Source organism: Anguilla anguilla, chromosome 5, assembly GCF_013347855.1.
Source record: "Anguilla anguilla isolate fAngAng1 chromosome 5, fAngAng1.pri, whole genome shotgun sequence".
In the NCBI taxonomy this organism is placed as follows: Eukaryota; Metazoa; Chordata; class Actinopteri; order Anguilliformes; family Anguillidae; genus Anguilla; species Anguilla anguilla.
In genome coordinates this window covers 4,495,494-4,510,987 of record NC_049205.1, presented here as the reverse complement: position 1 = coordinate 4,510,987, position 15,494 = coordinate 4,495,494, and the positions used below count along the sequence as shown (strand labels likewise).

The 15,494-nt window shown below is 43.1% G+C and overlaps 2 protein-coding genes across 3 annotated transcripts; one reads left to right on the top strand and one right to left on the bottom strand.

Moving 5' to 3' along the window:
* Nucleotides 1–21: 21 nt before the first annotated feature.
* Nucleotides 22–5,374, bottom strand: snapc3 (small nuclear RNA activating complex, polypeptide 3). The gene is made up of 9 exons (XM_035417471.1): nt 5,089–5,374; nt 4,684–4,767; nt 4,086–4,167; nt 3,645–3,749; nt 3,024–3,173; nt 2,553–2,635; nt 1,617–1,775; nt 1,064–1,171; nt 22–935 (listed from the first exon to the last, which is right to left on the bottom strand). Exons 1-9 carry the CDS (start codon nt 5,331–5,333, stop codon nt 788–790), a joined length of 1,164 nt encoding a protein of 387 aa, XP_035273362.1. The 5' UTR covers nt 5,334–5,374; the 3' UTR covers nt 22–787.
* A 935-nt stretch (nt 5,375–6,309) lies between these two features.
* Nucleotides 6,310–15,494, top strand: LOC118227251 (tetratricopeptide repeat protein 39B-like). Of its 2 annotated transcripts, XM_035417467.1 has the most exons (19): nt 6,310–6,443; nt 6,674–6,708; nt 7,219–7,323; nt 7,594–7,725; nt 7,871–7,947; nt 8,033–8,100; nt 8,419–8,483; nt 9,311–9,416; nt 9,771–9,836; nt 10,360–10,468; nt 11,234–11,301; nt 11,574–11,633; nt 12,042–12,203; nt 12,474–12,565; nt 12,828–12,948; nt 13,431–13,542; nt 14,125–14,242; nt 14,351–14,467; nt 14,720–15,494. In XM_035417467.1, exons 1-19 carry the CDS (start codon nt 6,381–6,383, stop codon nt 14,817–14,819), a joined length of 1,776 nt encoding a protein of 591 aa, XP_035273358.1. In that variant the 5' UTR covers nt 6,310–6,380; the 3' UTR covers nt 14,820–15,494. The 2 variants fall into 2 exon arrangements, 1 of the variants encoding a protein (XP_035273358.1); XR_004765221.1 differs by lacking the exon at nt 14,720–15,494 and having other exon boundaries at nt 13,431–13,544; nt 14,351–14,456.

Below are 15,494 nucleotides of genomic sequence, written 5' to 3'. Positions count from 1 at the left end.
GTCGTCTTCACTCCTGTTAGGTGCTCCAATATACTTTATTAAGTGGCCTTTATCGGTTCCTGAAAGTTGAATGTGTACTGAAAACACCAGGACATGCTAACCCAGTTAACACAAAACGTTCTCACGATGTTGCTGCCATGTAGTGGCAATGGCTATAACATTGACAAAACATTCCAGTAACATTGTGAGAACATTTTCTGTTAGCTGGGAACCTCATCAGCCAGTGTGGATACAAAAAGTGTGTCAGTTGATTATCCAGTAACATCTGCAGTTTCTACGTAAATTTCCTAAATCCAAAAACACTCGATGGGAATGTGAAAAGTCGGTTTCAGAATTCTCAGAAATAAAGTTATACATCTGCCTGACAAATTACATCTGATGCAAAAGTTTAATATTGAAAAAAGTTTAATTTAATAAAAAAATACTCAAAAATACTGTTCAGAATCATACACTCAAAGTTTTTACGGAAAATGGAACTGCCAAAATAAGTATAGTCTAAGCAAAACTCAAGACCCCAAACGTGTGAATTTTAACACTGTGAAAAGGTGCTGGGTAAAGCAAAACTGGCCGTGCTCCTCTTCCAGTCGGCTCGTTGGTGGATCTTGAGAGATCAACACAATCTTTGACCAAACCACCATTGTTACCGTGGAAATCCTCTCAGCATTGGTAACTGCGTTGGCCATCCCTCTCATCAGCCCGGGAGAAGCACGTGCAAAGTAGCATTCGTGCGCTGGCGCCAGGTAACCATAGCGACATTCAGTAGCCAGGTGAGGGTGGGGGGGGGGGCTCAGTTGAAGGCGCCGGGGTCCACGTACGGGAAGGCCTGGAAGTCCCCCAGCTTTTTCCCCTCGGGGTCGTAGTGAAGCATCCGGAAGCAGATGTCGCAGAACAGGCAGGGGTCTGTCGGCGCGAAGCTGTCGTTGGTGGTCATCCACCTGGCAAACACAGAAAGGCGTCCATCCCAACGGCTCGTACTCCAGGAAAAGGGAAACGTGTCCTCGCTGCCATGGAGACGCAGCGCGCGGGTGTGTTGTGTGCGGGGGCGCGGCGGGGCGATCCTTACCTGCTGATGTACAGGTTGCAGACCGCACACCTTCGGCTGATCATCCTATGCTTGTAGGTGAGGAGGGGGTAGAGCTTCAGGTCCAGGCAGTCGTCCCGGTGTGCCAGTCTGGGGGGGGGGGGGGGGGCAGGTAGATACTCGATTATAATCGGCACAGACACGAGAAACATCAGCGGCACAACCCACGACGCAGACAAACGACAACACAGCCACTCGCACAGCCCATAGGGGCAGGTTCAAATGTTGCTCTGGGAAGGCTGCACAGGAGAGACGGGTTTAACCTTTTGACGAGCAGGTTTTTTGGAATGTTACATTTCAAAATACATATTTCAGCGTTTTGAAACTTTGCATTCAGTTACGTCAGCATTAGAATGTTCCGTTAAGAACATTCTAATCACATACTTGTGATTAGAATGTTCAGTTGAGAACATCCTGATCGCATGTGTGACCTCACGCCTTAAAGGGTTAAGTGGGCCGGGTTCCCGCAGGTTACTGCCCCTGACCTCACGCACGGTGTGCGGGAGACGCTGAGACGCGGTGAACTCCAGCTGACCTGATATCTGTGATGAGGACCACGTGCTCACAGTCGCCCTGGTGGCAGTACAGGTAGGGGTATCCGACTTTGAGCTTCAGGTCCCGGAACGTCGTCTCCTCCATCTTTGCAGTCTGGAACGTGGGCATATCGTGAGACTCTGCCCATTCCCGAACTGTCCTGGGAAAAACACAGACACACACAAATCCTTCATAAATACTGAACCACGCAGCTTGTTACCACAAAAACTAGACTTTTCAACTTGGCCAGCTATGCCCTAGTTATATTTTTGTCGAAGGCAGTGGTCTTGGTTTAGATGCATAGTTAGAGAATGATGTCATCAGATGCACACAGGTCGGCCTCGTGACTCGCGGTCTGACATTTTACAGTCGATCCCCTGAGAGCGGTGATGTGAGCTGATGCTTTGTGCAGCTCCCCCCTGTGTCCGGCACCAAACCGAGGGAGGGGCGTAGCAAACGCAGGGCGTAGCCAACAACATGTTCCGGTGCTTTCCGCAGCCTCGTCATCCAGGCTCCACAAGGTCATGCGCTGGGAGCCACAGCCCATACGCTCCGCTTGCAACTAGCTGGTTCATTTAAGGCGAGTCTTATGCCTTCAGCTCTGTGGCGTACTGAGCCCAGTACTGCAGTGGACATAGCAGGTCCTGCACCTACAAAGACTAGGGGAACTACCTGGCCCAGGAGGAAGTGACCTCATAGTCACAGGGAACCACCTGACCCAGCAAGAAATGACCTCACAGTCACAGGTTATGACAGAGCGGCAGTATCTTCCACACCTACAGTACACACGGCTAACAGAGGGGTCAGTACCCCCACAGGTTCTAAGGCCTGCAGGAAATGACCTCAGAGTCACAGGGAACCACCTAGCCTGCCAGGAAGTGACATCATAGTCACAGACTATGAGTGGCGGTTTTTCCTGCACACAAGTAGGACTTACTGGCTCAGATCTTTGCACTCTGGGTATCGCATGTCATTGTAAAAAATTCCCCCCAGGAAGAGGAAGGCAGACTTGAAGAGATCCTGAAAAAAAAAAAAGAATTCTAAATAAATAACACGTCATAACAATTATCAATCAAATGCTTCAACCTAAATTTGATAATAGCTTTTATAAGCTAACATATTACTGAAAAGTAGGAAAAAAAGTTTCCAAAATTCCCAAGCTCATTTTCCCGTGGAAAGTTTCAAGAAAGTTTCTGGGAATTTACCGGAATTTTTCCAACCCTTTGCAATCCTACTGCCTAGTCAGGTTATTTACCATTTAGGTGTAGAGTATTGACCATTACTACTGTTACTGTTGAGTTTTAAGACATGTTATGCACCATAATATAGTTAAAACGATGAGCCAAGATATCATACATTGTTTTTGTCCTTAAACGTGCAAGTTTGAGGATGTGCGAGGGGGCCGCACCTTGCTGATGAACTCGGGCGCCATGTCCGGCGTGTCGCTGAACTCCCCGCACACCTGCAGGTCGCTCAGACAGCAGATGGCGTCCCGCAGGTCCGTCAGCTTCTGAGACCCCAGCACCTGGAGGTTCTGGCGCGCCTTGAAATGCTTAAACTGAGACGGCGTGCTCACCGTCGGTCAAAGAGCATCGACGTTTGTCACACGCAGACATTCGCTCACCTACCGATCATCGTTTCTGACGTCCTTATCCTTAAGTGAAATCATTGCATAATGCACTTTTGGTAAAAGATTAAAGGCATTGCTGGATTAATTGATTACCCCATCCTCACGGTGGAGCGAGTTTATCAGGGAGATTGTGCCCTTCAGATAACAGACCCTGATGTAATTCCAATTAATTTACAACCTTTTGAAATTTAGACGGAATGACCGTGTCGGTGGGAATGACTTGCAGTTCCCACACTGAAATCATACACTTTTAAAGTCACCGTAGAAAATCTTGGTCATACACGGTGAGGATGCCAAAATGTAAAACCACAAAACTACTGAAGCTGCAATAAATAGCCTCTTCTGTCCCGGGGTTCCACGAGCAGTGGCAGGGGTTTATGGGTAGGCGCAGTGATTCACCCTCTCAGTTATGACTGGGAACAGGACGTTGACGCTCAGGATGATCTCCCCCTCCGGCAGCAGGTCCTCCGGATCTACAGGTTTTTTACCTATCGCCAGATTCTCCTACGGAGAGAGACGGAGGGAGGAAATGAGAAAGGGAAGGAGGGAAAGGAGGAGAGTGAGTGAGAGGGAGTGAAAGGGAATGAAAAGAATCACACTGCACTGAAACTGCACATCTATCAGTTACACTACAACACAACTATAGCAACACTAACCTACTGTTCACAAAGTATAACTAGGAAATAGCTATATGCGCATGCGCGCGTGCACACACACACACACACACACACACACACACACACACACACACACACACACACACACACACAACCCAGTACAGCTCACAAGTCCACAGGCATGCGGCAGAGATTGCTTTGATCAGCAGTGAAATAAACTCACCAGCTCAGCTGCATAAAGGTCTTGCCTGCAGGTTTGAGCTCGAATGAGGGTCTCCCTATAATCTTGCCTTCGTTTCCTCATCCTTTAAAACCAGGAAAGGGACAAATAACAGCAGCCACAACAAATGTCTTATTTCTATAAGTATTTACAATATTTCTTGCAGTAATGTCTTTGTAGTTTGTATCAATAAACATATGCATATACTTTCAGTGCTTAACAAGGCATACACTCTTTTTTTCTGTTTGAGAGCTGCGTGTATTTTAATCCAAAGACCAAAATCTTTTTTAAGTGTACGTCTTTTTTAAAATGTATTTATAAAAACAAAACACTGATAAATCTAATTTGAAAAGTTGAAAGAATCCACCCAGAAAAGCAAGCACATGTGGCTCTGAACAGAAAAGCTATTTGTAGATAAATTCTTGCAACATGACAAAAAAAATTCAGGGCTTGAAATCAATCAGAGACACAGATATTTCGCGATGATAAGGTCTTTAGAGGAGGTAACACAAAAAGCTCAGTGCATGACCGCGAATAACGTTGCACGGACTTTTCTCACATACAGCAATAAGCATTTCCCGATACATCTAAGCGTGTTTACCGTAAGGTCATCAACCCAGGGTCTGCGGGCACCACGTCTGTATCCGGAGGCTGATTTTCGGGGTGACATCTTAATGTATCTGGGCTGTAGAAAACGCATACTATTGTCAATTTCATACGATGACAGTTTGAACAGAGCTAGGATAACCCTCTATAGATATGTTCAGGACCAGAGTTAATCAATATAATCCTTTATAAAGATACAGTACTGGCCACCTATGTTTTTATTTTTACTTAGGTAGAGAACAATTCTGTTAATCTGAGTATTTAGTGAATTACAAACCAAAAGATCAATTAATTATTCCGTTCCAGTCACCAGGGGACTACGTGGGGAAAACGAATCTTAGATTAGCAAATGCGCAAGTTGGTATTGGAGTAAACAGAATTATCAGCGTTTCGCACGAACTTGCAGATAACTTTGAGCTCTTCGACTGTTCCTGGAGGGATTCCGATATCTTCAGCAAATTCTTCATCCGTTTCCTGGTGTACATCTCGGATAGAGTAATACTTAGGATTCAGAGTTTGTTTCCACAAATTTTCAAAGGTAGCTACGTGAAATGGCTTGGTGTTTATATCTATGTACTCATACGTAGGTATATCATCATTAGCGTTGGCAGAAGTTGAACATCCTGCAGCGCTGGATGCCGCCATGTTTTTCGTTCGAGAAGTAGTAAACTGACGTCCGAAAACAAATGGGCATATGGGAACTACGGTGGCTCGACGAGGCCATGGTTAAACATTTCTTGTGTTCGGTATTTCAAGATCGTTACTTCCAAAGATCCTCATTTCAAAATGGTTATTTATGAAGGCTTTCTGAATAAATTGCTTTCCGCATCATCACATCCATTTTATTTTGTAAAATTCATTTTATTTGTATAGTAATTTTAACAAAGAACTTTCACAAAGACGCTTTGCAGAGCAGCTACAGATATCCTTGAGCAACTAATTAGAATCAGGTGTGCCAAATTAGAGTGGAAATGAAAACCTACAGGACGGTAAATCTCCAGGAACAGGGTTGGGCAGCTATGATATTAGCTAAATAAAATCGAGGAAAGCCGGAATATATATATGCTTAAATGTACATGATTTATGATGTGTGGCCATTTCAAAGCAGTAACTTTGCATATGCATACAGTGTCCATTGTACTATTCCAATCCAACCCCATTCCACCCTCCAGCACGAAAGTGGGGGAAAGATATGAAATTTTCCGTAAGATAAGGTAAGATATTAATAGTTTTATTCCAAAAATAGGTAGGCTCGACTTTTTCTTCCCAGAACTCTTACTAGGTTTACAATAATTGAAGCCTTAATTTAATCTTTTTAAATACCTCAAATCTTATCATGTTTCAAACTTCTAAATAGAATTTTTTGACATTCTTCTTCAGACAATTCAATCGCCCATTTGAATTATCATTATGCACAAATAATAAACGTTTTATTTTCGACATGTAATTAATTAAGAGACCTACTTGTCGGCACATCCAAGTGGAACGCACCCAAAGTTTTGTTTTTTTCTACCAGAACTGTATGTGGGTGTGTCCCTTACTGACAAGTGTCGAGAGATGGGCGGTTTATGACTTTGAAGGTTTAAATTCTTTAAAAACGAAGCGAACAGGGACATTTTAGTCTCATCACTGGTGGTGGTGATAATTTCTTACTATCTGGACTGATACTTTTATAGTTTGTGTAACAAACCTATGATGAATAAAACAGACAGACTGTCTCACGTTGGAAATGAAGCCGACAGAATGAACTCTGATGTAAGTTACATATTTAGATATTGCTATGATTAAATCACCTCGCGCAAGCTGGAAATTGTTCTGGTTGTATGCCTTAATTTTGCAGTGATGGTTTGCATGTCTCAGCGGGGGAAATTCCAGTCTGTATCAAATGCTAAACTAAAAAATAAATCTGGTTGGTTGGGTGTCCCTGGATCAGAAAATTTTGTAAACCCCTGTGCTAAACTCCTATTCAATTACCTGTGTTTCAGGCAGCTGTTAACGATGTATTGAAGGAGACGCCTATGTAAGTACACATGTGACCGGGGGACAGGGGTTGCTGAGAATTATACAAGGCTGTTTGTTCATGTACAAGCAAAACCTTCCGGGCATTTTACGAATGTAGAAATCCTGCACTGACATTTTCGGCCCCAAAAAGAAGAAATGTCCTGGAAAAGAGGACGTCTGGTCAGCCTACCTTGGCACATAATTACCATTTAATTTATTAACTGTTTTAAAGCGTTTACGCACTAAATATGCATAACTATCTAGAGGCAATAACACTTAAGCATTCCGTTCAGCCACTGGTAGTCCTGTAACGACAGGTTCAGCCAATCAGACGGCGCACTGTTAGTCCTGTAACCACATGAGATCTGCATATAGGGCCAACTGTTCCACTGCAACAGATTTAGTCTAATACACCTAGACATACATTTATTAAATGGTTTCTATATCACACAGCAGACTTAAAAAACAAAAACATATGTGTATGAATCCAGCACTTGCAAGTTCCCATGTTAACACAAATTATTCTCAGGGAGCCTCAGATGGATCTTCGGACTGCGCTAGAGGAGAGCGAGCGGTCGCTAAACCTCTTCCACAGCAACAAGTTTTCCGAAGCCCTGGCACTTCTGGAACCCAGGTATGGCGCCCATACCCAAAGAGACACAAACGTGCTCCATGGACATCGGCTAAAATAATATTTTAGCATTGTTTTCGTGATATTAGGAAAAGAGCAGGTTATCTCTGCTCGGACTGAGAGCAGGGATAAACAGGAATGTAATGTGGGATCTGTAATAAAAAATGATTAAATGGGTTGAGGAGGTTACATTTGAGGTATTAAATATGCAGGTGAGGTAGAAAGTCTAATGTATCTGCGTACCTGGGTGTGACGGCTTTGTTTTAATGGCAGGGCCAAGACCAGCGTGTACCATGCCATGGGCCACAGCAGCATCCTGCTCTTGCAGGCTGGCATGACCTTTGACCCCACTGACATTCAGAATGCCATGGCTTCACTGAAGGAGGCATTGCAAACCTGTCAGAGGTACGGGTGAATCTCCTCACCAGGACGAAATCCGGTTACCTCACATCGTGAAGCAACTCTCTTTCGTTTTCACTTATTATGGTTCAGAACCAAATTCAGACGTCTTTGGAAACATTTGGAAAAAACATTGTTCTCTCCCGTGCAGGTTCAGAAGGAAGTACAGCGTATTTGAGACGATAGCCAGCCTGTTCTACACACGAACCGCTGAAAGGCTTTCGGAAGGTGAGCGGATCTGACTGCTTTGCTGTGTGTGGCCACAGGGTGGCGCCGTGCCCTGAGGTTACATTTTTCTCTGCCGTGTCCACAGAGGAGATGCACGCTGAGATCTGCTACGCCGAGTGCCTGTTGCATAAAGCCGCCCTCACCTTTTTAGAGGTCAGTGCTTCACCATCATAAGGTCAGTGGCTCATATTTGTAGTTGAGGTCAGTGCTTCACCATCGTAAGGTCAGTGGCTCATATTTGTAGTTGAGGTCAGTGCTTCGCCATCGTAAGGTCAGTGGGTCATTTGTAGAGGTCAGCGGTTTGTAGTATGTGCCTGTGCACATGAATGAGCCGTATGCAGGTACATCGGATCAAATCAGAAAACCGATCATATGTGTGCTTATGTTTTGATTATTTATCATCATGATGGTCTTCTGAATTAATTGAATGCCCAACTAAATTAAGTATTCATTTTTATTTCTTTCTTTTAGGATGAAACCATGATTGGCTTGATCAAGAGCGGGATCAAAATCCGCTCTAGTTATCAGATCTTTAAGTAAGCATATTTATTACGTCCGGCCATTCTAACAGACACTCAGCTTGCTAGAGGCACACAATTCTATATTTCCACCTGAATTAAACAAAGGTTACAGTCACTTTACAGGTTTGACAAAACTCAAAAACGGATTCAGCTTCAAAACTCATCCTGTTCGTTTTAATTAAATTAATAAATATATTTCTCAGCCTTATGTGCAGGTAGTAGATGAGCTGTGCAGTTGCTATTTCATTAATGTTTATTTTGTTTACATGTAAACAAATTTATAATGTTGTCTTGCATTTGTTTTTATATATAAATGGATGAGGTTTAGGTGTTAAGAGGATGGAATTACCTGGGAGATTGTTCAGGCTAGTCTAAGACTGGCTGAAAAAAGGCTGCAAAACTGTTTGAAAAACTGCCAAAGGCCAGAAGTATGAACATTCTTCTAAGTTAAGCGGTATTCGTGTGTGAAATCAGCTTGGGGTGTGACTGTGATGCTATCAGGGTGTAAAATCAGCCTGGTGTGTGACTGTGATAGTATCAGAGAAATAAACCTGGAGTGTGACTTTATTAATATCAATGTGTGAAATCAGCCTGTTATGTGACTTTGTGATAATATCAGTGCGTGGAATCAGCCTGTGATGTGACTTTGTGATCGTATCAGTGCGTGGAATCAGCCTGTGCTCTGACTTTATGATAGTATCAGTGTGTGGAATCAGCCTGTGATGTGACTTTGTATCAGTATCAGAGGGGATATGGAAGGAGTCTGTCCTTAAGAGGTCATAGGTGATAAAATCTCTTCCCCGAAGGCCTTTGTCTAATGTTCTCTCATCCCATCCTGCCAGGGAATGCCTGCTTTTACTAAATACAGCTCAGAATCTGCCGGAGCAGAGTGACACCTTCAAACATTTTCAGGGCGGAGTTAACATGGGGATTGGTTCATTTAATTTGGTGAGACAATACTATACTTTGTGTATAAGTTGTGTATCTATTCTATTGTGCAATTGTGTGTTAATACACCTTATGCAGTTTGTGGCAATGTTTTACTCTGTGCTAATGCTTTTATAGCTATTGGGTCACATGAAAGACAATAGGTTTTTCATGAGGTGTTTCTTTTGCTGGGTGTCATTGAGAGGGATGTTTTTTGAAAACAACTGTCTTTGTTTTAATGCTGGACATGCCTTTGGTTTGCCCCTACCTGAAGTGAATGTACAGCTATGGTGTGTCAGTGGAAAGGCCTTGGGTACACCTGACCTGTTTATTTGTGAGAGATCACCTGTGTGCTCTTTTCTTTACTTCGGCCAGATGCTGTCTCTAATGCCCAACAGGGTTTTGCGACTACTGGAATTCATCGGATTCTCGGGCAACCGAGTATGTTTAAAAAAAATTATTATTATTATTATTATTATTATTATTATTATTATTATTATTATTATCATCATCATTTTGTGCTATTTTAGACCAGTTTTTTAATTTATTGTACAAGGTTTTTTTCTGTCAGTGAAACATGTGGAATAACTTCATCAGTGCATGGCCAGGGGAGTATAGTATGGTATAGGGTGTGTATAGTACAGTATGGTTTAGGGTGGGTATATTATGGTATGGTTTAGGGTGGGTATAGTATGGTTTAGGGTGGGTATAGTTTAGTTCAGGGTGTGTATAGTACAGTATGGTTTAGGGTGGGTATAATATAGGATGGTTTAGGGCGGGTATAGTATGGTTTAGGGTAGGTATAGTTTAGTTCAGGGTGGGTATAGTACAGTATAGTTTAGGGTGGGTATAGTATTGTATGGTTTAGGGTGGGTATAGTATGGTTTAGGGTGGGTATAGTATGGTACATGGTGACCACAGTTTGGTTAATGGGGGTGGTTGTGCTGTTTTTCTGTCTCATTAGGAGTTTGGACTGTCCCAGTTAAGAGCAGGTGCTGCCAGCAACAGCTTACGTTCTATCCTTTGTGTCATAACCCTCCTTGTGTACTACACCTATATCACGGTCATACTGGGTAAGCCCACACCCACATTACTGACATACTGGATAAGACCGCACCCATCATTCTCATACTGGGACAGGCAACACCCATATCACCGTCATACTTGGTAAGACCACACCAACTTCACCGTCAAATCCACATTACTATCATACTTGGTAAGATCACACCCACATTACTGTCAAACTGGCAGTAACCATGTGAACAACGTGCTGCTCCAAAACAAACATGACACATTAAAGCCTACAGATCCTTTGCTTATATTAGAACTTCCTCCTTCCTCAATGCTCACTACTGACTCCCCAAATTATCAGTTGCTTCAGCTTTTAGTCACAGAGGAAAATCATGTATGTCAGTCTATGAACTTGCACTATTTTTGCTGAAAAAGTCTTTACACCCTCATCCTGATGTGAACTGCAATATAATCTTAAACAGGCTATTTTAAAAGCATGGGAAGATTATAAAAACAGGATTAAGGATGACTTAGTCACTCAATCCTTCTGACTAAACTACTAAACATTGTAAATCCATGGTTTGATGTACTTGGTTGTCTGTTTTAAGTGTTAAGTTGTGTTTTTATAGGAAACTTTCTTGCTGATTTCTTGGCCAGGACTCCCTTAAAAGAGAAAGAGATCTATGTCTCAATGGGAACTATTCCTGGTGAAATAAAAGCTAATAAATTAATGCATGTGTATTCACATGGTCTGTTATTAATGTAATGTGCTGTAATGTAATGTAATGTAATGTAATGTAATGCGCCTGGTATGCTGTGTCCTTTAGGAACTGCTGATGGGAATCTGTGTGAGGCTGAGGCTCTGCTAGAGCCCTACATAGAAAAATACCCCAATGTGAGAAAAACACCCACTTACTGTACTCCAGTGTTACCCCCACTCACCCCACTATTAAACCCACTCACCTCACTCTCATCCCCACTTACCCCACTATTACATCCACTCACCCTACTATTAAACCCACTTACCCCACTGTGAAACCCATGCACCCCACTTTACCCCCCAGTTACCTTCCTGTATCACCCTGACACCCACATTACACAAGCTCACTCTGCTCTTACACCCACTCACACACTGTGTCACCGGTGCCTCCTGTTCCTCTCTTTCAGGGGTCAGTGATAATATTCTATGTGGCCAGGATTGCAGTGCTCAAAGGAAACTTAGAAGAGGTGAGAAATTTTGTTACCAGCCGATGTTTCTGACAAAGGTGGATTACAAACCCACCCATCCCATTAAAGTCTGTTTGCGACTGTGTCGTTCTGACTGTGCTGTGTTTTGTGACTGCGTTGCGTGCTTGGTGACTGTCTTTATGGCTATATTGTGTGTTGGTGACTGTGTTGTTCTGAATGTATTGTTTGTTTTATGACTATCGTGTTTGGTGACTGTGCTGTGCATTTGGTGACTGTGTCATTCTGACTGTGCTGTGTGTTTGGTGACTGTATAGTGTGTTTGACTGTGTTGTTCTGACTGTGTTGTGTTTTGTGACTGTGCTGTGTGTTTGGTGACTGTGTAGTGTGTTTGACTGTGTCATTCTGACTGTGTTGTATGTTTGGTGACCGTGCTGTGTGGCTGCGCAGGCGCAGCTGAAGTTCCTGGAGTGCACTGGCCTGCAGCAGGAGTGGAGGCAGATCCACCACCTGTGCTACTGGGAGCTGATGTGGTGCCACTGCTTCAGACAGGAGTGGCTGGAGGCCTATCGCTATGCAGACCTCCTGTGCACAGAGAGCAAGTGGTCCAGGGTACGGCACTCAATTCAGCATGGCGGAGAGCAGGAATTAGTTTACTGAAATATCCCCATAGAACCAAAAGGGCATTCAATTCATTAAGTTAATTTATACTATTGCTGCTGATAATAAAAAAAAATGTGGCAGAGAGGTGGGTGGAGTTGATATTGTGTAATGATAACAAAAAGCTTATCTCTGTAGAATTCAAAATTTAATTGCTGGACGCTTAAAAAGTTTAAATGTGCTTCGGGTTTATAATTCCTAAATGCCTGCTGGTCTTTGCAGGCAGTCTTCATGTTCCAGAAAGCGGCCATTTTGAGCATGCTGCCCGAGGAGGACGTTGAGAAAACTGGTGAAAACGTGGTGGAGTTGTTCCGGTCTGCATCATTTCTCAATCCATTTATCCAAATAAAAATGTATTCCACATTTATGCCACGTACAGTACAGCCAATTTTCGCACTGGACAGAACATTACCTCAAAGAACGGATAACCCAGTTTGTTAATCAGAAGGGAAAATGTATTGTTGTTGTTGTTGTTGTTTTTTATTTAGAAGCATTTATGATCAGTTACTCTGGAGGTGTGGCTGTGTCTGTATGTGCGGATTTGAGCAGCCGTGTGCTCTTCCTGGGGTGGGGCAGGCAGGTGGATGGCTTGATGCTGAGGTTGGTTGGAAAGTCGATCCCGACGGAGAAGTTTGTGGCGAGGAAGGCGAGGAGGTACTCTTCCTCCCCCCCGGTTCCTCTGACGGTGCCGGCGCTGGTGAGGAGATCGCGGGGGACTTTATCACCCTGTTTTTCCCAAAAAAACTAAAACCCTCCATAGCTCTGACATCATATTAATCTATTACTGCTCTATCATTCCAGTGCAGCAGCCTAAAACAGGCGGTGTCCGATCTTATTCAGAAAGGGGCCAGTGTAGGTGCTGGGTTTTGTTTTAGCCCAGCACTAAGACACCTGATTCTATATATCAAGATCTTGATTGAGGACTACGATTGGTTAATTAGTTGAATTGGGTATAGTGCTGCCAGGCTAAAACAAAAACCTGCACCCACACCAGCATTTTTTTGGATAAGATTTGACACCCTTAGCCTAAAACATGCATCGCAGCAATATGAACCAGATTTTCAACTTTTATCAGATCTGTTCATGCTGAAATATTGTAAAAGCAGATGTACACACTCAAAGTACTTTTTAATGCTTGATTTTGAGCAGGACTGTGTCTGTGTCCTCTTGTTCATGCAGGAAATGATGTATGTGTGGAACGGTTTCTCTATCGTTGGGAAGAGGGCCGAACTGACCGCAAATTTACTCACCACCCTCGAGACAGCGGAGCAACACCTGAGCAAAGCCTCCTGTGTGTGTGTTTGTGTGTGTGTGTCTCATTGTGACCCAAAATATTATATTTACCCATCTGAATGCTGTATACATATTCTATTATGATCTTACTATAGTATTAAACAACAAACCATATATCATAGTACTGTTGCAATTGCAGATTTCTTTTTAAGTTTTTCAAGCTCACTTTTTTTTTTAAGTGTCAGTGTTGTGTAGGGTCAGTGTGGATGCTGTGGTGGATACGTGTTGTAGGTTGGTCCTGGCGGACCCCTGTATGCTGGTTATTGATCCAGCCACCGTTTGAAACCCCTGGATTGAACCAAGTTGATTGTTCTTAAACAGACACTTTTTAATGTCTGGTGAGGAATGTTTTCCCTCTGAAGCCACATTATGCTAGAAATGGCTGTGCATTCCATGAAAAAGTAACGTCTCATAAGAAGAGGTGGGAGGAATAGGTGATGGCGTCACGGTGGCTTGGAGTGAATGTTATAGTGGATTGGTGTAGATTGGTGTGAGCACTGTGGATGGATCTTGGTGTTGTAGATGGGAGTGGTCACATGGTCATAATGTCTCAGGCCACGCCCCTTTTGCTCCTTCCCAGGTCCCAGTGAGTACCACTTTGATGACCAGAACCTGCTACAGATGCTGAAGGGCCTTTGTCTGAAACACCTGGGCCGCCTCCCACAGGCAGAGCTGTGCTTCACACAGGTGATATCCAGGTAAGGAGCTAGCGCAGTCAGGGCTGTGCTTCACACAGGTGATATCCAGGTAAGGAGTGCTCATCTGTAATTCAGTCACATGTCCTCCAATTTTTTTTTGTCTTACAGTGAGAAGAAGATAAATTTTGACCATTACCTCGTGCCCTTCAGCATGTATGAACTGGGTCTGATTTACAAACTCCAAGGAGACTTTCCTAAGGCCACCAGTGTCCTGGAGAATGCAAAGTGAGTATCTCCTCATTGGCAGCTATGCAATAACTTGCGTTGTATATTTTAATCCCCCCCTGCATGATGAAGTGAACAATAATAGCGATAATATGAAACTAATGGCCATCGAAAGCCAAAGCAAATGTACAAGTTGTTTTTTTAGGTTAAAAATGGGTAGCCTGTTGACATATAGGCAGCATACAGTGGTTGTGAGTGGCTGTGGTACGAGAGCTAGGTGTACCGGTTGTCTCTCCTGTGTTTTGGTCACAGGCTAAACTACAAGGACTACTCCATGGAATCGCGGCTGCACTTCCGCATTCACGCGGCTCTGGACAGCCTGAAGGACTCCACCTCCACCTGCATGTCTTAAATGCACCACCTTCTCCTCCCTGTTCCTCCATCACCACACCTTGATCTTAACGCACCTTAACAATACACCATCTTTACATTATACCACAGATTAATCTTAACACACCAGTAACAATACGCCAGTTTTACATTATACCACACCTTGACCTTAACAATACACCACCTGTACAGTACATGTCATTACATTTATTTAGCAGGTGATCATATTCAGATGAATTGCCTAGCTGGTCCATCACCACATCTACACCATTTAGATACTATATTGGCTACATAATTGATTTTACTAGCTTCCCTTTCTCTGTATACTGAATATATTGTTTATGACATGAGACTGAATACGGCATAAAACTAATATTTAAGATTGTAACAACTGAATTCTGAGTCCCTTTTCTTCAATTTGTCTTGCAGTCTTTCATGCATCCAGCATTTGTCCTTCACTCAAAATAAAATTAAAGTACCAGTGTTCTTCCTTTACAAAGCAGTTGGGAATCGGTGAACTCACCAATTTAATTTGAAACCATATTCTTATATTGAAAAAGAAATACTTTCTTTTATGTATATATATATTTTTAGTCTGTGTTCTGCAAAGAAATTCAACGATGATGTCATGATATGCCAAAAAATAAATGCAAGCAAAAAATAGCGAAAGTGCTGTTTGCGAACGCGTGGTATTTTT

Excerpts from the sequence above, each read along its gene's own strand:
- snapc3 (XM_035417471.1), bottom strand. The coding sequence starts at position 5,333 with ATGGCGGCATCCAGCGCTGCAGGATGTTCAACTTCTGCCAACGCTAAT. Across the intron at positions 3,750-4,085 it reads ACCTTTATGCAGCTGAGCTG|GAGAATCTGGCGATAGGTAA; the intron begins GTGAGTTTATTT and ends CTCTCTCCGTAG. Across the intron at positions 2,636-3,023 it reads CGCCCGAGTTCATCAGCAAG|GATCTCTTCAAGTCTGCCTT; the intron begins GTGCGGCCCCCT and ends TTTTTTTTTCAG.
- LOC118227251 (XM_035417467.1), top strand. The coding sequence starts at position 6,381 with ATGATGAATAAAACAGACAGACTGTCTCACGTTGGAAATGAAGCCGAC. Across the intron at positions 6,709-7,218 it reads GTATTGAAGGAGACGCCTAT|GGAGCCTCAGATGGATCTTC; the intron begins GTAAGTACACAT and ends AATTATTCTCAG. Across the intron at positions 13,543-14,124 it reads ACACCTGAGCAAAGCCTCCT|GTCCCAGTGAGTACCACTTT; the intron begins GTGTGTGTGTTT and ends GCTCCTTCCCAG.